The sequence below is a fragment of the Exophiala oligosperma genome (assembly GCF_000835515.1).
Source record: "Exophiala oligosperma strain CBS 72588 unplaced genomic scaffold supercont1.6, whole genome shotgun sequence".
NCBI lineage: Eukaryota > Fungi > Ascomycota > Eurotiomycetes > Chaetothyriales > Herpotrichiellaceae > Exophiala > Exophiala oligosperma.
The window spans coordinates 1287871-1307480 of NW_015622823.1; the positions used below are offsets into that span (position 1 = coordinate 1287871).

Genomic DNA, 19610 nt, shown 5'->3' on the forward strand with positions numbered 1-19610 from the left:
TCACAGAAGCGTGAGGTTCTCTTGGGTCTTTTCATTTTCACATGTCATTTTCATATCTGCACCGTACCCGAGGCCGGAGATTCTATTCTGCCCGACTCAACATGTCTGGAACGGTAGGTCTTAAACCCTTTGAACGACGCCCACGTGCTTGGAAGAAAGTGAGCTCCAGATGCCAAACGCCCGCTCGCTATCGAAAATGGACAAACTCACGCTGCATGCGCAGGGTTAGGTCAGGTTAATTCGCCTGCGGCGACGACGTTCTTCAGCTTCCCCTGGCCCGTCGACGACGATTGAGGGCTCGTGCCCATGTCACTGACTCTTCTGACAGGGCTATTGACGCCGCTCCCCAACCCTCCTCCTCCGCCTGTATAAACGCTGTCGAACTCGCCCCGTAAATTGTCTACGAGTTTCTGCACACTGTCGATTTCGGTGCTGAGATCCTCCACGTTGCCCGCCAGGGCGGCGACTTCGTCAAATTTTCGTCGTTTGTTCGCGTCGGCAATCATCTCTTGCACCATGAACTTTTGCTCCTCGAGCACAATCAGTCGCTCGCGCAGCTGTTTCTCCTCGGCCTCGAGCTCGCTGACGCGCGAGGACGCGAAGCTCGCCACGGACAGGTTTGAGGAGCTGTCGTGCCGGACGTGGTTGTTGTTGAGGATGGCGAGGGAAGAGCGAGGGTCGCGGGGGTCGAGTTTGGGCATGTTACCGCCACCACTACCGTGGGGTGTGGCGTGTTTTAGAACCTTGGGTAGAGACTTCAGCGGCAGCATGTGCAGGTGTAAGAACTGAGTGGCGTTCTGATAGATGGCTTTTTGTAGTTTGAGTTGGGTGGGCGAGTGGCTTGGGAGATCACGCATCCGGCGGGCGGCCGTGTCGTATTGTGTAAAAGAGTCCATGAGACGCTTCCGCGTCCGTGAGGCGTCCGAGATTTGTGACGAAGATGGCGGGTGATCGGGATCTTGTAGTGCTTGAAGGAGTTTTTGGAACCTTGGCAGCAATAAGCGAATTCCCCGTTCGAATTGTAAGAGGTTGTTGTATGCTCGGGAGAATGTTTCAATGGCGGTAGAAGTCACCGAAGATTGGAAGTCCCGATGTGAGAATATTGTGTGGTTACATTCCTTGCACAGGCGGATGTCGAGAGCGACGGCATTGTCGGGAGCGGGCTTTTCTGTTATGGAGCGACAGGGGTTAGCTGTCATTGAAACATCAGTAAAGAGGGAATCCAGGAAGGGGAAGAATGAATGGAAACGTACTTGTTGCAACATTGAGACCGATAACTATCGAGCAGCCAGTGACTGGGTCTCCACAAACAACTTTCCCACATGTTCGACAATGATGCCGTCGAAATGTATACTGTGTAAAGTCCTGCTGACAGTATGGACAACGAGCTACTTCAGTATCGTTCTGCCACGCAACGATACTCTGTTCGAGGGCCTTTCGGGGATCGTTCTGGCCCCAGCTCAGGGACCACCGCTTGTTCGTTATTGGCGGTACCACTTCCTCTGGTGGATTGGCAAGGAGTTGTGTTAACCTGGAGAGTCTCTTCTCGAGTCTAGAGACTTCCATTTCTTGATGACTGAGCTTTTTCCGCCTCACGCTCTCAAAATCATCCATTCGATTTCGTTCAAGACCGTGCCTGTCCGTGTAGCCTTCCCGGCTCTTATAGCACGTTTCGCATACTCTGTACCATAGTCCACGAACGGGTTCATGCTGGGCAGACCTTGACAGTTTCATTTGATACATTGTATGCTCGTCGCAAAAGAGCTTGCCGCAGTGTCGGCAATTGACAATACCAGCTCCGGCGCCTAATCTCTTCCCACATGAGGGATCTGAGCATACATCGTATCCGGTTCGTTTCTGCCAATGCTGCTTCGTTATGATGTCGTCTGGATCAATCACTGCAGGGGTCGGCTTCGGCGGTGTAGGAGGAGGAACAGAATCTCTCGCGATAGATTCAATCCTAGGCACAGGCGTGCTGCTGCGAGCCACGTCGTGATTGGATTCGAACACATCCAAACCCTTGAGTTTCTGGTTCAACACAGCCAGCGGTTGGAACTTCTTCGCCTTGACCATCTGTTGTTTGAACCAATCTTTCACTTCATCTTGTTGTTCCTCTTCTATCTCTTTGTGTACATCGTCCAAGTGTCTGTTCAACTGTAACAGTGTGACCATCTCTTCATTGCAGATAGGGCAGACTAGGCGGTCGCCTGCCGCGGCAGCCGCTGCGGAAAGATCTGGCCCTCCATGGTCTAGAGAGACCCGAGCAGCGATATCTTGAGGATCCGATGAAGGAGGTGAAGATGCTCCGCTCTCCGACGTATTCAATGACAGAGTCGAGTCAGAAGGCGAAAGGACGTGCGACGGTAGAGGGGAGGTCGGCTTTGGAGGAGGAACAGGCGGACCCAGAGTTCTAGCACTTCCTAAGACCCTCCCTCCGCCTATGGTGCGCCGGGACATTGCACTCAGACGTAGCTTCCATGAAGCCAGACAAGATGCCTTTCACTTTGGTGATCGAGGTGGTTAAGGGAATGGAAGTCTGGAGACTCCTCGGACGACATTCATCCAACACAGCGTCTGTATTACATAAGCAGAATGCTATAGGTGGGAAGTACTACGAGTACTGATTAAGAGCAGCGTTCATAGAATGAGTAAGTACATCGATGACTTTCATCTTGATTACTGTAACGGCTCTTTCACGATCAATCTATCATATTCGGAGACGTATGTGAGGTCTTCCCTCCTGACAATATCATAACATACATGCCTACGGATTCTTTCGGTAGAATCCAGGCGTCCATCATCAATCATGCTGTCTTTCCTGCATCCTCCTTCAAGCTGACAATTCGATTGAGCACCACCTTGCCTGCTATCCCCTCGGTATCAGGGTCAAGACAGAAGTACCCAGTCCTCATTGCCTGGAACCTGACTGATTCCAGGCCACACTTGTCCTTCTTTTCCCCAGCCTCTTCCGGCCATGGCGCTCTCGCTCGAATCTCCTTCAAACCGACCTCAGCCATCGCGTTTGGATAGACCTTCAGGCTGTCTGGGTTGAGATCTGCCATGAAACTCGGCTCAACTGCATCAGGGTTGTCTGACTTGAAGAGAGGGTTGAAAACCCGAACCTCGCATGAGACTGGCGAATCATGTCCAGGCGCATCGGCAACCCAGTGGATATAGGCTTTTGGCTTCTTGACCTTTTCGCCCTCTGCAGGTTTCTCGAACCGAGCATGAATTTCTGTGACCAGACCGGTAGACTCGTCCTTCTTGAAGCTTGTTGCAACCACCGGGTAAGGCACTTTCAGCAAGCCCACTGGTTTCCCTGGAGCCATTCTGAAGAAATCTTTGCTATCGACTTCCCTGAAATCGTCTCGTTCAATGTATACCTTTTTGGTAAAGGGTAATTTGTGAGACCCCATGTCTACATCCTTTGGTCCAAATGCATTCTCTAGCTCTTCGTAATGGTCGTCTGGCAGGTCGTCGATGATGACCGGTATTGGATCCAGAACAAGCATTAAACGAGGTACCGTCATCTCGAGGTATTTGCGGATCGACTGTTCGAACCGTTTGATCTGGATATTAATAGCCGCAGTTGTGACGCCAAGCTCGCTGACGAACGACAGAATTGCTCCCGGCGGAATACCTCGCCTTCTCAGTGCGACGAGGGTGTACAGTCTTGGGTCATCCCACCCGTTCACGATCTTCTCATCCACTAACTTTTTGATCTTTCGTTTTGATAGTACTGTTCCCGTGATGTTGAGTCGACCATATTCTCTCTGCATTGGTTTATGCGGCACATCCACCTTGTTGTTCAACCACTCGTATGACACTCTGGATAGTATGAATTCCGTAGTGCAGAGCGAATGGGTTATCCCCTCGAAGCTATCGCATAGACAGTGTGTGAAATCGTAAGTAGGGTAAATTCTCCATTTGTCTCCAGTGCGGTGATGTGGCTTATCCAACACTCGATATGCGACAAGATCCCACATCTGTGGATTGCCATCGGTGAGGTCCTGCTTCATTCGCAAAAATGCTTCTCTCGGTTTGTACTTGCCATCTCTCATTGCTCGAAATTCTGCCAGCGATTCTTCGATAGGTCGATCTCGATGTCGACAAGCGTATCGTTCGTGTTTGTTTTTCGGATCAGTTCCACCACGCTGGTCCTTGAGCTCTTCGTCGGTGCAGTGACACACGTATGCTCCGTCAAGGGTAATCAGCTTCTCTGCTAATTCATAGAGTCGGTCGAAGAAATCACTCGAGTAAGTGATGAGTGCAGGGTCGAAGCCAAGCCACCGCACAATATCCTCTATAGCAGAGAAATAGACTTCTTCCTCAGCCTCTGGATTCGTGTCGTCGAATCTAAGGTTGCACTTGCCACCATGAAACTTTGCAAATCCAAAGTTGATTGCAATAGCTTTGCTATGGCCAATATGAAGATAGCCATTTGGCTCTGGTGGAAATCGAGTAACAACAGGCTCGTCTAGTGGTCGTTCCTTTCGGACTGCCGCAAGCCATCCCTCCTTGAACATGGCAGTTGGGTCTGCTGGGCCTGCAGGCGTTGGGTTGGCTGGTTTGGCAGGCTTCTCGGCTGGCGCTTTCGGCTGCTTTGGAGGTTTGGGCTGTTTGGGCGCCTTTTCTTTCTTGGGCTTCTTGTCTGCCACAACGGTCTCGACTTTCTCCTTGAGCCGCTCTGGCAAGGTTTTGCTGGCCTCAGCGGATTCAGCCATCCTGGCTATCGATGAGATGATGTGAAAATGTCAGAAATATGACAGATATCGTGCCTCAAACGCTTTATTAGAAACACCGCCGGTGGATTTGTAGAATTGAGATTGAGTTTGGTATCTGAACGATTTCGATATTTTTAAATTTTCAGTCGTACATGTAATGTGAAATCTTTTGGATATCAAAGCTGGTGAAATGACTCAAAAGAATTGTGTTATCGCTGTCACGGCGAGGCTGAGATAAAAATGCCAAGGTCTTCTGCTAAAAGCGGCATGGTTCGGAGGGCGGCGTACATTTCGCCGAAACCTCCAGAAACTGCGTCAGTCAAACAATCCATCGTCGCTAGTACTGCAACCTTTTTTTCTAGGACACTGTGTTCCGAGATCTATCGCAGTCACTGCCACTGAGCAGATATCACTGCGCATTTTTGATTGAGCGCGAGCTCTTGACTGACGCTCGCCATGGCGCAGAGATCGTGAGTTCGATACTTTTGCAATGCGTGGCCACTTCTAACCTAGAGAACTGCAGGGCGAAACTCGTCGACAACGACCAAATTCAGTCCGCTAGTCTACACAATCCTCTACCTGTCTATCTGAAGGCATATGTCTGGCCTTTCACTATACTATGGCCCATCTTCCTTGCATTCTATCTCAGCGAAGATCTTTACGACGAGTACATAGATGGTCAAGAGTGGACTTTTGTATGGATAGCGACCGTCACCACTCTTCAGTCCCTGACCTGGCTCTCGACAAAATGGAATGTCAATTTGGATACCACCTTCACTACAACAAAGGCGACAAAGGTTGAAAATGCTCAGCTGATCAAGGTCATTCCCATCATTAATTCCGGTTCGCCATCGATATGCAAGTTGGAAAAGGGAAAAGACGGGAGAATCTTCTTCCTGTTCCAGAAGAGACGTTTCGACTACTCATCGGAGAAAGGCACCTTCGCGCCGCTATCGTATCCTCTGGATGGGCAGAAGAAGCCTTTACTTCGAGAGTTCCAAATGACCCAAGGTCTGACGTCTGCGACCGAGCTCGACACAATCCAGCAACACTATGGAGACAACACCTTCGACATTCCTGTCCCTACCTTCATGGAGCTGTGGAAAGAGCATGCTGTTGCACCTTTTTTCATTTTCCAGGTGTTTTGTGTCGGTCTGTGGTTACTGGATGACTACTGGTATTATTCACTTTTTACGCTGTTCATGTTGGTGGCTTTCGAGAGTACCGTGGTTTGGCAAAGACAACGAACTTTGAACGAGTTCCGAGGTATGAGCATCAAGCCATATGACATCTGGGTGTACCGAGAAAAGAAATGGGTGGAAATCAAGAGTGACAAACTGCTTCCTGGTGACCTGGTGTCTGTTGGTAGAACCCAGGAAGACTCTGGTGTGGCATGTGATATGCTCCTTATCGAGGGGACTGCTATTGTGAACGAGGCTATGTTGTCTGGTGAAAGCACTCCGCTTCTCAAGGAGTCCGTTATGCTTCGGCCTGGTGATGCTCCGATCGAGCCAGAAGGGCTGGACAAGAATGCTCTACTTTGGGGCGGCACAAAGGTTTTGCAGATAACGCATCCAGCCGCTAGCGAAGATGCACCAGACAGTGTCCCGATTGTCAAATCAGGAGTGCCCGCCCCGCCTGACAAGGGTGCCATGGGTGTAGTGCTGAAAACTGGTTTCGAAACCAACCAAGGAAGCCTCGTTCGGACCATGATCTATTCCACAGAACGCGTTTCGGCCAATAATGCGGAGGCTTTGTGGTTCATCTTATTCCTGTTGATTTTCGCACTGGCAGCATCAGGATATGTGTGGCAGGAAGGTGTTCGAAACAACCGAAAGAGATCAAAGCTACTTCTCGACTGTATCTTGATCGTGACCAGCGTTGTGCCACCAGAATTACCTATGGAGCTGTCACTGGCTGTCAACACTAGTCTGGCAGCCCTCAGCAAGTTTGCCATCTTCTGTACAGAGCCTTTCAGAATTCCTTTTGCTGGACGTGTTGACGTTGCCTGCTTTGATAAGACTGGTACACTCACAGGCGAAGATCTAGTCGTCGACGGAATTGCTGGCTTAGGCCTGGGAAGATCAAACCGCTTGACTGAACCCGACGGAGCTCAATCTACGGTTACGAAAGTCCCCGACTGTGGTGTATATACGACTCTTGTTTTAGCCACGGCTCATGCTTTGGTCAAGCTCGACGAGGGTGACATTGTTGGTGACCCCATGGAAAAGGCTACATTGACAGCTCTCAACTGGACTCTGGGTAACAATGATACCTTGACAAATGTTCCACCATCAAAGTCAAAGAAGGCATATTCAACAGCGGGTGCATCCCACATTGTTCAAATCAAACGACGTTTCCAATTCTCATCTGCTCTCAAACGCCAAAGCTCTGTGGCAATGGTATCTATCACGGATCCAAAGACAGGACGGCGAGGCAAGGGTACTTTCGTTGGTGTCAAAGGTGCTCCGGAGACAATCGCTAAGATGCTCGTGGACGTCCCTCCTAAGTACGAGGAAACCTTCAAATACTTCACCAGAAACGGAGCTAGGGTTCTTGCCCTTGCATACAAATACCTCTCTACCGAGGCCGAACTTGGTCAGAAACGCATCAACGATCTAACGCGGGAAGAAGTTGAAGCCGGACTGACTTTCGCCGGATTTTTGGTTCTGCAAACACCTCTGAAGGAAGATGCCATCAGAGCTGTCCAGATGTTAAACGAAAGCAGTCACCGAGTCGTGATGATTACTGGGGATAATCCTCTGACAGCGGTTCATGTTGCACGACAAGTCGAGATTGTTGACCGGGACTGTCTAATCTTGGACGCGCCGGAACATGATGATTCAGGCAAGAAGCTAGTCTGGCGCAGTGTCGATGAGAAAACTATCATACCTGTCGACCCAACTGCGGCCATCGATCCAAAAATTCTTGAGACGAAAGATTTGTGTGTTACAGGTTATGCCCTTTCTAAGTTTACTGGACAGAAAGCCTTTATGGATTTGTTGAGACACACTTGGGTCTATGCCCGAGTGTCTCCAAAGCAAAAAGAGGAGATTCTGATTGGTCTTAAAGATCAAGGATATACCACTCTCATGTGTGGTGACGGCACGAACGATGTTGGTGCTTTGAAACAGGCTCATGTTGGAGTAGCACTTCTCAATGGTTCACAAGAAGACCTCACCAAGATTAGTGAGCACTTTAGAACCACCAAAATGAAGGAGATCTATGAGAAGCAAGTTCAGCTCATGAAGCGATTCAACCAGCCAGCACCACCTGTCCCACCTGGAATTGCTCATCTCTACCCTCCTGGTCTAAGCAATCCACATCACGAGAAAGCGATCAAGGCTATTGCTGAGAAGAAGGGCATCAGCCTTGAGAACGGTGATGCCGAAAACGGAGGTCTCGAGACCATTACATCACCTGGAGCTCAAGCCATTCAGCAATCAAATGTCCATCTCACGCCCAAGCAACGAAAACAGCAAGAGGCTCAACAGAAAGCTGCCAGCTGGGCTGATAAATTCACTTCGTCCATGATGGAGAATGAACTCGACGATAGCGAACCACCTACGATTAAGCTGGGTGATGCTTCCGTTGCCGCACCGTTCACTAGCAAGTTGGCTAATGTCGTTGCCATTCCGAACATCATTCGCCAAGGTCGATGCACTCTGGTCGCAACCATCCAGATGTACAAAATTCTCGCCCTCAATTGCTTGATCAGTGCGTACTCTTTGTCCGTGATCTACCTGGCTGGCATCAAATTTGGTGACGGGCAGGTCACGATCAGTGGTATGCTCATGTCCGTGTGTTTCTTGTCGATATCACGAGCAAAGCCCGTCGAAGCATTATCACGAGAACGACCACAGCCAAACATTCTCAACGCCTACATCTTGGGATCCGTCCTAGGTCAATTTGCCATCCACTGTGCCACATTGATCTACCTCTCCAGAGTTGTCTATTCCATCGTTCCTCCATCTGATGAGATTGATCTGGAGGGTGAATTCGAACCCAGCTTGCTCAATAGTGCGGTGTATCTCATGCAGCTCATTCAGCAAGTGTCGACTTTCGCCATCAATTACCAGGGTAGACCCTTCCGTGAGAGTATCAAGGAAAATCGAGGCATGTATTGGGGTCTCTTGGCTTGTTCGTTTGTGGCTTTTGCTGGTAGCACGGAATTCCTGCCAGAGCTCAACGAGAAATTACGACTTGTGCCCTTCAGGAGCGACTTCAAGTGGACCTTGACGACTCTCATGGTTGTCGACTTTTGTGGCTGTTGGGTTGTAGAGCAAATCCTCAAAAATCTCTTCAGTGACTTCAGACCCAAGGATATCGCAATCAAGAGACCGGATCAAGTTGCTCGTGATGAGAAGCGCAAAAGAGAGCTCATGGAAAAGGCCGAGCAGGAAAGGATTGCGGCAATCGAGGAAAAACGAGGAGTCGCCAACAACACCGGGCCAGCCGCCGGGCGCAAGTAGGTGCCGAACTAGGAAGATGCTGGAGTACTACTATCTAGAGTGGAAGGGTTGTATAGAAGAACTAGACCAATGTCATTGAAATACTGTTACGGATGATCTTCAGTAAGAGCGATGATTGCTGTGCCTTGGCCGCTGTGATGGAATAGCTGTATGATTTATCAATACTTGCTCTGTAGTTTGGCAAGATATCGAGGAATAACAAACTTACCGACCGCCCCGATACCGGCCTTGCCTACAACCTCTGCTTGTGATAAACCTTCAGAGACGACCATAATCGCAGTATTTGTGTTGTTTGACCTACTACAATCAACTCGTGGATTCTGTCGTTCAAGATGTCAGCCATGAAAGGGATCTGGAAACGCATTCATTTACAGATTGAGCCACTGCAACGATCGTCCCATTGCCTGTCGGTCGTGGGAGACAACACTGCATGCGTTTTTGGTGGGGAACTCGAACCGCGTAAACCGCGGGACAATGTGGTCTACTTGATCGATCTAGCGGACGCCACCGACAGCAGCACTGCTGCTGCTGCCGCTGCTGCTAATACTATCCACGGTGGTGTCGAAGCGGTCAGCAGCACAAATGGCTCCTCCCCAAGCCCTCGAGTAGGCGCCGCCTCTACCAGCCTCGGTGGGAGATTTTACTGTTTCGGCGGTCGAGGCGGAGTTTCCATGACTTGCCTACAATCCAATGGATCATTCGACGTTTTCGACAAGTCCACTTCTTCGTGGTCAGTTATGAATCCCGCCAATTCCCATTGTGGTGGTGGGGGTGGCGGAGGAGGAGGAGGAGGAGGAGGAGACCACCCGTGTCCTGAAGACCGCTCGTACCACTCCATGACCTCGGACAATGTCGACAAGATTTATCTGCACGCCGGATGTCCTGCCCAAGGTAGATTGAACGATTTGTGGGAATTCGACACGACCACGCTGAAATGGAGACAACTTCCATCGGCACCTGGTGGTGGTGGTGGTGGTCGAGGGGGAGCGAGTATCGCGTATTCCTCCACCAAGGGCAAGCGCAAGCTGTACCGTGTCAACGGGTTTGACGGTCAGGTCGAGCAAGGCGGCGCCGTCGACGTTTACGATGTCGATGACGCGACCTGGTCCAGTGTCGAATACAAACCCGACGGCGTGGAAGGCCCCGAGCCGAGGAGCGTGGCGACCCTCGTCCCCGTCAGGACCGCCGCCTCGGGCGGTGGTGAGCTGTTGGTGACAATGTTCGGTGAAGGGTCGCCCAGTGACCTGGGCCATGCCGGGGCCGGCCGCATGTTTTCCGACGTCTGGGCGTTCGACACGACCACCGGAAAGTGGTGCCGTGTGGAATGCCCGCCGGGGGAGCCCGCTCCGGCCGGTCGAGGTTGGTTCGACGCCGATGTTTGGCCCGGTGGTGAAGGTGAGAAGGAGGGGGACCGAGTCGTGATCCACGGAGGTTTACACGACAGCAATCGACGACTGGACGACATGTGGGTACTGCAAATACTCTGACCTCGCACGTTGATACACGTATGTTCACAGACTTTCTGCTATCTGTACAAGATTGTTCTAGGGAGAGTGAGAGTAGTATCTCGGTGGAGCTAATTTGGATGGAGCTAATTTGGATGGTTTTCTTCCAAAAGTCAAAAAGAAAAGCCTCTTCCACTCTCAATTGGTCTCCTTTTGGTCCTCTTCCTACTCGTTCTCCTCCTGTTCGTCATAGTCAATTCTCGCCAGACCCTTGTCATCCCAGATTCTTTTGATCAGTAGGGCGGTGGCGCCAGCGATGAACATGAAGGTGGTCATGACCGCAAAGCCCATTATATACCTCGGGGCGTCGTGGGAAGGCCAGATGAAAGATCCGTAAACGGAAGCCAAGTTGCCTTTGTACAAAGAGCAAAGGGGTTAGCAAAACTAGTGTCCGTTCTCTATAAAAGGGGGTGTATATCGAAACTTCTTACCGAAACCGTTAATGACGGGGACAGACACAGCACGTCTCTCTCGACCGGGGAACATGGTGACTTCCCAACTGATCAATAAAGGCACACAGCATTGTACCCCTGCGAAACCGAAACAGATAAAAGCGTAGCGGACGGAGAAGTTTTTGCTGGCCGCGCAGATGATGAAAGAGACCACAGCCAGGATAGCGCAACCCACGACGTGGTATGCCTTTTTTCCGGTATAATCGGCCGAGTAACCCATGATCAAATTGATGACCAAAGTCACGGCGTAAATGGGTACGGTCATGACTGTGGAGAGAGAGCGCGTCAGCGTCAGCATTAACGGACAACGATACAATGTATGCGGTGATCTTACACTGCACCATGCGACCTTTGTAACCCAACGCACCCATTAGGGTTGGAAAGAAATATGAGACCGTGCCCGAAGCCAAGATTGTATTCAAGGAGAGCATGAACAGCTGTGTAGGTTGTCAGCGTCATTCTCTGCGTGTTAAGAGAGTGAATTTTGTCGCTACTCACCCACATCTTCCAATCTTTGATGGACAATACTATAGCCTTTTTATAGGACATTTTCTTGTCTAGATCCTCTCTGAGTATCAATCGAGTCGTGGCCAGCTTTCTCTCTGCCTCGGAAAGCCATTTTGTGTTTGTCGGATAGTCTTTTTAAATAGCAATTAGCAAGCTCCAACTTTCCGACATTTTTTTCTTCTGGGGTTCTGGAGCCACAAACATACCAGGTAAGAGGAGGTATGCAACGAAACCGGCAATAACGGTTCCAAGACCTTCAATAATGAATAGCCTGGTGATTAAGAATAGTAAGTACAAGTGTTTTGCAAGGCAAGGGTTAGGTTTATTCTCACCATTTCCATCCACGTACTCCTCCAACCCCTTCCATTCCGTCAATGATACCACCAGCAAGTAGGCCACCAAAGGCTCCAGCTAGGATAGTTCCGGTATAGAAGATTGCAATACGTTTTGATAACTCTGAGGGCTAGGGTACGATAACGTCAGCATCTTCCCTGTGAAAAAGGGGGTTTTTTCCCATAGATTGGTATGGAGAGTGACTTACTTTATACCAGCAAGAAAGCACGAGCATGACTCCTGGGAAGAACCCAGCCTCTAGGAAGCCAAGAGCAATACGAAAAGCAATCAAACCCCCTAGACTGTGTATACCTTTGACGGAGACTGAGATTGCTCCCTATATAGACAGACACCTTTGTTAAATTGAGTCAAGAATTAAACAAGAATGACACACACTCACCCACGCAATCATGATGCTCGGTAAGAAAAGGCTTGGTTTCGTCCTGGCCAAGACCATAACGGCAGGAGGTTCGAACAACAAATACGCCTTGGATACCAAAAAAGGTCAGAAATGTTTTGTCGGGAGAGAGGGAAACAAAGCACTCACGACGAAGAAAATGGAAAGAACAAGTGAGTAATCGGAAGAACTCAACTTGAGGTCCTCTTCCATTCCTCCAACTTTGGCATTCTATTTTTTCATGTCAGCGAAAGAGTCAATTTCGTAGGTTCATTTATTCACGGGTGTTTTATGTGCTTGTGTGTGGGAGCTGGCATTTGGAAAAGGGACTCTGCACTTACGCCAATGTTTGTTCTGTCGAGGTAATTGAAGACATACATGGCCCACAAGATCGGGATCAGATGCATGTCGATCTTCCTGACCAGTTTCTTTTCTTCCTCGGTACCCTCGACGTAACCAGAAGTGGGTGGTTCGACAACTTTGGAGTCGCCGCCATGCAAGGCGAGCTCCTGGTCGCAATGCTGGACGTCGAGTTTCTGGTCAAGAGAAGACATGGTTGTACTGTGGTAGTCAACTTGTTGGCGGGCCCTTGGGGGCTATTGCAAACAAGCTGCGGTCTGAAATTCGAGTTGAAGCCAAAGAAGTGTTCGACAACTGACAAAAGAAACTATGGCCTATGAGTATGGGCCATCCTGGGTCTTTGTATGTCGAGCGTGGGGAATTCCTATCTGGGGCCCCAGCAAATTGAGTGACCATTTGCTCGGTAGGAAATGTCCCAAATCTGAATTGACCGAATCGATAAATAGGAAATCGTTGCAAAATCCGTCACTTTAGGAGCATTGGCATCGACGGTCGTCGGGTAGAGGCGGTCACATACCAAAGTGTAAATAGCGAGTCATGATAATGATTTGCCAGAACGCTTCATCAGCCAAGTTTGAAAAGGGCCGAAAGTAACCGGAATTATCCGCGCAAAGAAGTATTTGCCTAACGAGTAGTTTTCTACTTTGGAAGAATATTCAGGAGTTTCTCATTGGCCACTTGCTTCTACATGCGAAGCGTATGTCTTTGTGACTCTTTGCGAGATTGGACAAGAGATTGGACGGCATTGCTTCCTATTATACCATTGTGGATGGCTTCACGATGTGCTAATCTCGCAATTCAATTCAAGGCCGTCGGAGTGAATCCGTCCCAAAACCCTCTATCATCATAGTTGAAGAGCGAAGCCAAAAGATCCGACGTGGGCAAACTCGTAGGGAGATCGTTGTTGTTAATTTCGGTGTAAGGCGGTAGTGTGATGTCCGGCTGCTCTGATTCAAGCCCAAATACGGCATCAAAATCGGCGGCGAGATCCTGTAGCGGCCGCTCCACAATGAATGGAGACTCGCGACTTGCCAGAAAAGTAGGCAGGTCCGGATCGTTCGAACGGGGCTTGACTCCGGCGCCAGTATCAGCCGAGTTGGGGTTGGGCACCGGAGGATCTATGCCCGGTGAGGGCGGACAGGTGACCCCGGGAGTCTGGATGTCGCTGTCGCGAGATATCCGCCTCAAGAGAGCATCAAGAGCAGTCGAGTTGCGGACAGCAGGATGTCTGGGGTCCGACGAGGCCATTGACATGCACCTGATAAGGGCTCGGATCAGGTGGAGAATGGCTCTTTTCTGCGATGGGGGTATAGGAACAATCACGGCCGTCTTCAGCAGGAATACACCTGCGTGGCTGAAGAAGAGAAAGAACCGAAGAGGAAGACACGCCAAAGCCTAGGAATTGTATCAAGATTAGCACAGTGATATGACTGTTGACATGAGAGTCGGCACAGGCTTAATCTTACTCCAGTAGGTTGAAACCTGCCTATAGCCAAGCGTAGGATATCGGCCTATGAAACAATGAAGAGATGGTCAGTCATCTTGGAGACCTTGGGATAAGTGATTCATGGTTGATTATCGTACCGCAGCATTCATTGCCTCAATGATGAATCGGGCGTCCACGCTACCCATGAGCCCCGTAGGAAAGTAATCCAACGGCCGACGACCATCGTTGCAGCTTTCTGCTCTTTGCATATGACCTTGTAAGGAGAAGGAATAGATGTAAAGACGTAGGTGATGCTTTAGAGGGAAAGAGGCGCCTTGTCAGTCTTCTCGTCTAGTCGAGTCGTTGTGAGGTTGAACTTGGGAGAGCGCAAAGTAACTCACAAATGATATCCACACGCATTCATTGATCGGATGCGTTCGCCATGGTTTCTTCTGCCATCTATTGCGGACTGCGGACAGTGCTAATACGTCGTTATGTTGGTTGAGTAATGCCTCACGAACGAATGTCGCGATATATATATTGCCACTTACCTTCCGTGAACTCATCAATGTGCTTGTAGTAGTGCTCGGCTTTGGCGATGGCGAGCGAATGGCTTCTCGATGGATACAAGAGGTCGTGAGCATTACTCAACACCTGGGTTATGTGCATGAGACATTGCAGATATGCGGCGTAATCGTCTTGGTGACCTTCGATCTCGCGCATCTGAGGAAAGTCATCGGCCGGGTTGAAGTGCAGGTGCTGTATAGTCATCCCAGGACCTGTTTGGTCACAGCGGTCCATTAGTTGTGTCCTCTGCGAAAATTGCCAACAAATCCATCTCATTGTTGCAGATCCCCCTTGCTTGGATGTTCGTGTCCGGTGCCATGAAATAGACATGATACTCACTTCGATGCCAGAATGGTTTCCCGACACGAATCGATATTTGTCGATCGAGCAAGAAGCAATCTGGATGTCAGAATCGCCTGTTAGTTGACTATGCATTCAATCAGGCGTGACGGGAGGGGCAGCTCACAAGACCACACAATCTTCCCTCTCGCACGATCCTCGAAATTTTTCTCCTCGATATCATCCGGCTGCATGACTAGTTGTTCTAATCCCAATAGGTAGCCTAGGCGGACGGCCTGGGAGGAGGAATTAGCATCATGAGATATTTTGATCTCTCCTGTGTTCAGCTCACGGTGCCGACCGTCATCCAGCACATTCGATCTTCGAATCTCAATCCCGTGCTGTGGCCCATATTTGGTGGATACTCTAGAAACACGTCAACACATTTACTGTAAGTAAATGGATTGAACAAGGGAATTACTGTACCCGAGAGGAGTAGTAACCCCTCAATCATCTCAAGAGACTCATTTGTTCCCTTGATTGCGACCTCTGCGAAGACCCGCTCCACCCTTCGCCACAAAAGCTGATGCAGATTATGTTCCCCTAACAGCCCGGTGGTGACCACGAGGATTGCAGCAGTGAAATGTGGCTCTCGCCCCGCCATGTTGAGGATGTGCTCTGACGTCGTCGGCATCCTTTCATACGGGATAAGTGGCATAATAGGATGTAGAGAGTTAAGATAGAAGTTGAAGAGTCTGAAGAGTGTCGCCTCGTCGATAAATCCTTCACGAAGCAGAAAAAATTCCTGTCTAGAGGAGGCATCGCCATGGCCGTCCGCCGTGCCGGATTGCTCCAAGTGCATCGGTGTTCGATCCTGGTCCAATAGTCGTATAGCATCAGATGTGTTCCTCAGAGGAAACCTTGCCAGATCTTGACTCGCCAAATGCTCATCGTGCCGTGGCAGTGGTCCATGGCTCTGCCTCTCTGCCGAGACAGGAATTCTCGTTGTGGCCCCTTCATCATCTCCCGTAACAGGATCGAAAGACTCTGTAAATGTCGTCTGCCAGATGGATGGCGCTTCTCTGTTGCCAAGGTAGGAGAAATTGAAATTGTTGTTGCTGTTTGTGGTGGCCGTTTCCGTACCAAGTTCACTTGATGTCCTTACATTACGCACAGATTTCTTTGGAGGCCGGCCCTTTCGCTTCTTCTCCGGTAGCACTGGACAGCAGTACTGTAAGTGCGGGCATCCGGGTGTGTATGAGAACTCATTGACCTACCACAAATCAGACTGGCTCTACGGCAGGCATCACATGGTAATTTGGGCTTTGCTGGATCCCCCAAACTGCACTTTTGTTTCTTCTGCCGACAGCTCTCGCATGCCTGGTAAACTCGCTTGAACGTCGGACCATCAACCGATGTATCCTGGGAAGTCTTCGGTCCGCGCTTGTGATGCATCGCATCCACACTACTGGGCATTCTGACCGATCAGAATGTTCCGAGCAGAGCATGAGAGAACAGCCAGATACAGCCAGACCTAGTACCGAAATGAGGGGATTGACCTCGGTCGAACGATGAAATTTAGTTGCCAATCTCGGTAGCAGATGGTCCGGCCATGTCTGGTGATAGCGGATTAAGAAGAGGTTATGGCCGTTAGTAGCCGAGATTTTGTCTTGGTAGGGCCTTCAGTCCAGGGTCCTGGAACACGAAGTCTTTACTGTGGCAATCAAGCTCTCCGATTATTCGTAGTGCGATACACTTGGTGTTGTTTGTGAGCGATCAGCGGATAATGTGGCGATATACTACCTATGTAGATTCGAGAAAGTCCATACGATAGATCTTGGTCTTAAAAATTGTGACATCTATGAGAGATGAATAATTTATAGATTTGGCAGACTACACTGTCATTGTAGCCAAGTGTTCCTCGCCAACAACGGATCTTCAGGAGTTTACTTCCTTTACTCCAAGTCTTCAAGTTGTTTTCCTTTCTCTCACACGCATTGGAAGACCACCTTGAATGCCCTGTAAACCAGATTAGCCGCTACGTTCGTCCAATACCGTCACTAGAAAGGGCAAGAACAGTACCATATTCAGTGCAGCGAGTGGTTTGTATAACCTGCTGTCATCCGATAGAATGATGTCGAAGCGCTGGAGAATGGCTACGGTAATGGTGATGCCCTCGTACGTAGCTAGTGGACGTCCAAGACAGCTGCGTGGCCCAGCATTCCACGCATGATATTCTGGAAGAGAGTGTTGTCAGCAATGCCAGAGAAGATACGTAGTCTTTGAGGGGTGCATCTTATGTACTTACTAAATGGGCTGTAAGTGATACTTTCTCCATTTTCATTCAACCATCGGTATGGGTCGAAGATGGCCGCGTCCTTACCCCAAATCTCTGGCATACGGGCCATGACATAGTTCTGGTAACTAACAACGTCGCCCCTGCGCGATGTCAATCAGTTCCACCTTGACAACCCGTGAGGATAGAAGAGACAACTTACTTCTTCACCCGACGAGGAGGAATACTCAGCTCGGGTACAGCAGGGAGAATATCGTCTTCAGCCGCTTCCAACTGACCGGCCGGAGAGACCGTGTTGAGTCGAGTGCACTCGTCCCACATGGCATTCGTAAATCGTAATCTCTACATGGAACACAAGATCAGTCTGAGGATTTCGGTAGTCCAATCATCATTTCACTACTTGACTTACCGGCGCATCTGCATAGTTCAAGAAACCATCAGCAAAGCCAAGGTCCTCAACCTCGGCTCGAATTTTGCTCAGAGCATCAAGATGTTGGTTGTCTCTGTGGTGAATTTCCTTGACAAACCACGAGGTATTGAACGTCGTCGTGTCACCTATGTTCATGGCATGTTATTGACAGCTTCCAGTCTGCACGGGGTAGGACTCACGGCCAGCAGATAGAATTGAGAACACCATTCCACCTAGAGTATATTTATCGGTGGTCGTCTGCATAAATAGGTCCAAAAGGTCGACACCGTTGTCTGGATTAGGCTTGTAACCGTTCTTCATTGCTTCGAGTCGTTTTTCGATCAGGAAATCAATCTGTTTGTAAAACAATTCCACGGCTCTCTTTGTGGTTTTGTTCTCTCCAGAGCGCATCTCTGTCATTCGCCAAAGTGGATCGCGTCTCCTGCGGTCAAAAACTATATCAAGGGTACATTAGCCATTGGGGCGAAACCTCGAGGTGGTATAAACAAGAATCACTTACGATGAACAGCTTGATCAAATGCCTCGACGTAATCTGGTTTCGATTCTAGACTTTTTGGATCGTCCGACATGATATCCAAGGCAAGCCTGTCCTCGTGAAAAGCGATTCGAAGAAAGAGACAGAACATGAAACGGCCCATAAGTTCCTGGAAGTCGAACTCCTTCTCCTGCTTAGCCAAGTTCGAGAGTAGACGCATAAGGATGTCCAGCCAATAGTGAACCGATTGAGTGATATGGGTCTCGAAGTTGCGTTTGCTGAATGCACGAGTAGCTGCTTTACGCTGTGTGTGCCATTCCGGCCCATCAGCAACGAATATGCCGCCTCTATGGAGCGATCCAAAAACATTCCTCGTGAACGCCCCGCGGATGTAATTCTTGCTGTTGTGTTTCTGGATATGCTCGAGATAAGTGGGATGGTTGATGATATGCATCCGAAAGAAGGGGATTGTCATTTCATACGCGGGTCCATACCGCTGGTACAGAGAGTACCAGGCCTCGCAGCTGGCAGCGCCGTTTGTCTTTAACTCCTGGAGACTCCCAGTGAAAGGTTTTCCTTTGGGACCGGCAATCAATTTCGAATTGGCAGAGGACGATGTCCAAATACCCCTTTTGCGGTAAGTCCAGCAAATCCCTGCACGGTGTTTAGCAATCGATGACTACAGCCTTGCGAAGAATAAGCGGGAACTCACATGTGATCGTTAGAAGAACTATAACGCCGATGTATCTGAGTCCTTCGATGTACGAGATCTCTAGCATTCGGAGATGATTTCTGATATCGGGAAACATTTTGTTTTGTGAACGACAATGATGGTGAGCGTGAGAATAATGATCGCTTTAACTAGATGCAAATGGGAACTTATCATAAGGAATTCGAACATAGCTAGAACGATTGCTCTCCCGAAAGCAATGCATTTATGAAATCAGTCGAATGCATATCTGAGGATGAAGTGTGAGATCACTTCAGTGCTTAAGGGCCGCAAGTATCCGGAAAGTGGGCGCTCTTTCGTTTGGTTCCCTCCCGAGGGTTGTAACTTTAGGGGCATAAACAACCTATAATTCGGTATACATGTAACCTCGTGGCAATTCCATGATGGCTGTACGTCGGCCAATCTCTCTTTTGTTCAATTCTCGAGAAATCGAACCGAGTGACAGGATCTCGGCTAGAGAGCTGTCTATGGAGACATCCATGAAATCGATTGATGGAGCTAGACCTTGATTACTGTTCATTCAACCAGGCTGGCAAGAGGAACACAACAGTCTCATTTTTCGATCGTCGAAAAGATCACAAGGAACCCTTATGCAGTTGTTGGTGCCACATCGACGAGCTGATGGATTTCCAGAGTGCTTGGTGCTGGCCGAGGACA

At 49.5% G+C, this 19610-nt stretch overlaps 7 protein-coding genes across 8 annotated transcripts; 2 read left to right on the forward strand and 5 right to left on the reverse strand.

Annotated features, from left to right (window-relative positions):
- Positions 1-18: 18 nt before the first annotated feature.
- On the reverse strand, positions 19-2508 carry PV06_06909. 2 transcript variants are annotated; one of them, XM_016408078.1, is made up of 2 exons: positions 1254-2508; positions 19-1168 (listed from the first exon to the last, which is right to left on the reverse strand). In XM_016408078.1, the coding sequence occupies exons 1-2, from the start codon at positions 2455-2457 to the stop codon at positions 231-233; spliced, it is 2142 nt and encodes a 713-aa protein (XP_016261558.1). In that variant the 5' UTR covers positions 2458-2508; the 3' UTR covers positions 19-230. The 2 variants fall into 2 exon arrangements, with proteins under 2 accessions (XP_016261558.1, XP_016261557.1); XM_016408077.1 differs by having other exon boundaries at positions 19-1192.
- A 145-nt stretch (positions 2509-2653) lies between these two features.
- On the reverse strand, positions 2654-4910 carry PV06_06910 (glutamine-tRNA ligase). Its single transcript, XM_016408079.1, has one exon. It carries the CDS (start codon positions 4722-4724, stop codon positions 2805-2807), a length of 1920 nt encoding a protein of 639 aa, XP_016261559.1. The 5' UTR covers positions 4725-4910; the 3' UTR covers positions 2654-2804.
- Positions 4911-5066: 156 nt separating this feature from the next.
- On the forward strand, positions 5067-9289 carry PV06_06911 (uncharacterized protein). Its single transcript, XM_016408080.1, has 2 exons — positions 5067-5194; positions 5248-9289. Exons 1-2 carry the CDS (start codon positions 5181-5183, stop codon positions 9194-9196), a joined length of 3963 nt encoding a protein of 1320 aa, XP_016261560.1. The 5' UTR covers positions 5067-5180; the 3' UTR covers positions 9197-9289.
- A 239-nt stretch (positions 9290-9528) lies between these two features.
- On the forward strand, positions 9529-10702 carry PV06_06912 (uncharacterized protein; the record flags this gene model as incomplete). The annotated part of the gene is made up of 1 exon (XM_016408081.1): positions 9529-10702. One exon carries the CDS (start codon positions 9529-9531, stop codon positions 10681-10683), a length of 1155 nt encoding a protein of 384 aa, XP_016261561.1. The 3' UTR covers positions 10684-10702.
- A 3-nt stretch (positions 10703-10705) lies between these two features.
- PV06_06913 (uncharacterized protein) lies at positions 10706-13167 on the reverse strand. The gene is made up of 10 exons (XM_016408082.1): positions 12732-13167; positions 12541-12621; positions 12394-12480; positions 12202-12330; positions 11993-12123; positions 11867-11931; positions 11652-11791; positions 11488-11590; positions 11133-11420; positions 10706-11054 (listed from the first exon to the last, which is right to left on the reverse strand). Exons 1-10 carry the CDS (start codon positions 12942-12944, stop codon positions 10867-10869), a joined length of 1425 nt encoding a protein of 474 aa, XP_016261562.1. The 5' UTR covers positions 12945-13167; the 3' UTR covers positions 10706-10866.
- Positions 13168-13475: 308 nt separating this feature from the next.
- PV06_06914 (uncharacterized protein) lies at positions 13476-16498 on the reverse strand (the record flags this gene model as incomplete). Its single annotated transcript, XM_016408083.1, has 10 exons — positions 13476-14145; positions 14217-14261; positions 14335-14490; positions 14578-14657; positions 14728-14955; positions 15083-15142; positions 15210-15318; positions 15375-15448; positions 15509-16240; positions 16300-16498. The coding sequence occupies 10 exons, from the start codon at positions 16496-16498 to the stop codon at positions 13549-13551; spliced, it is 2280 nt and encodes a 759-aa protein (XP_016261563.1). The 3' UTR covers positions 13476-13548.
- Positions 16499-17053: 555 nt separating this feature from the next.
- Positions 17054-19032, reverse strand: PV06_06915 (uncharacterized protein; the record flags this gene model as incomplete). Its single annotated transcript, XM_016408084.1, has 7 exons — positions 17054-17259; positions 17331-17461; positions 17521-17660; positions 17728-17873; positions 17928-18182; positions 18248-18877; positions 18936-19032. 7 exons carry the CDS (start codon positions 19030-19032, stop codon positions 17054-17056), a joined length of 1605 nt encoding a protein of 534 aa, XP_016261564.1.
- Between the last annotated feature and the right edge of the window lie 578 nt (positions 19033-19610).

Coding starts and splice junctions, on each gene's coding strand:
- PV06_06909 (XM_016408077.1), bottom strand. CDS start 2,457: ATGTCCCGGCGCACCATAGGCGGAGGGAGGGTCTTAGGAAGTGCTAGA. Junction 1,193..1,253: donor CGGTCTCAATGTTGCAACAA/GTACGTTTCCAT, acceptor TTTCAATGACAG/CTAACCCCTGTCGCTCCATA.
- PV06_06910 (XM_016408079.1), bottom strand. CDS start 4,724: ATGGCTGAATCCGCTGAGGCCAGCAAAACCTTGCCAGAGCGGCTCAAG.
- PV06_06913 (XM_016408082.1), bottom strand. CDS start 12,944: ATGTCTTCTCTTGACCAGAAACTCGACGTCCAGCATTGCGACCAGGAG. Junction 12,124..12,201: donor TGCTTTCTTGCTGGTATAAA/GTAAGTCACTCT, acceptor ATCGTACCCTAG/CCCTCAGAGTTATCAAAACG. Junction 11,792..11,866: donor TGCATACCTCCTCTTACCTG/GTATGTTTGTGG, acceptor CTATTTAAAAAG/ACTATCCGACAAACACAAAA.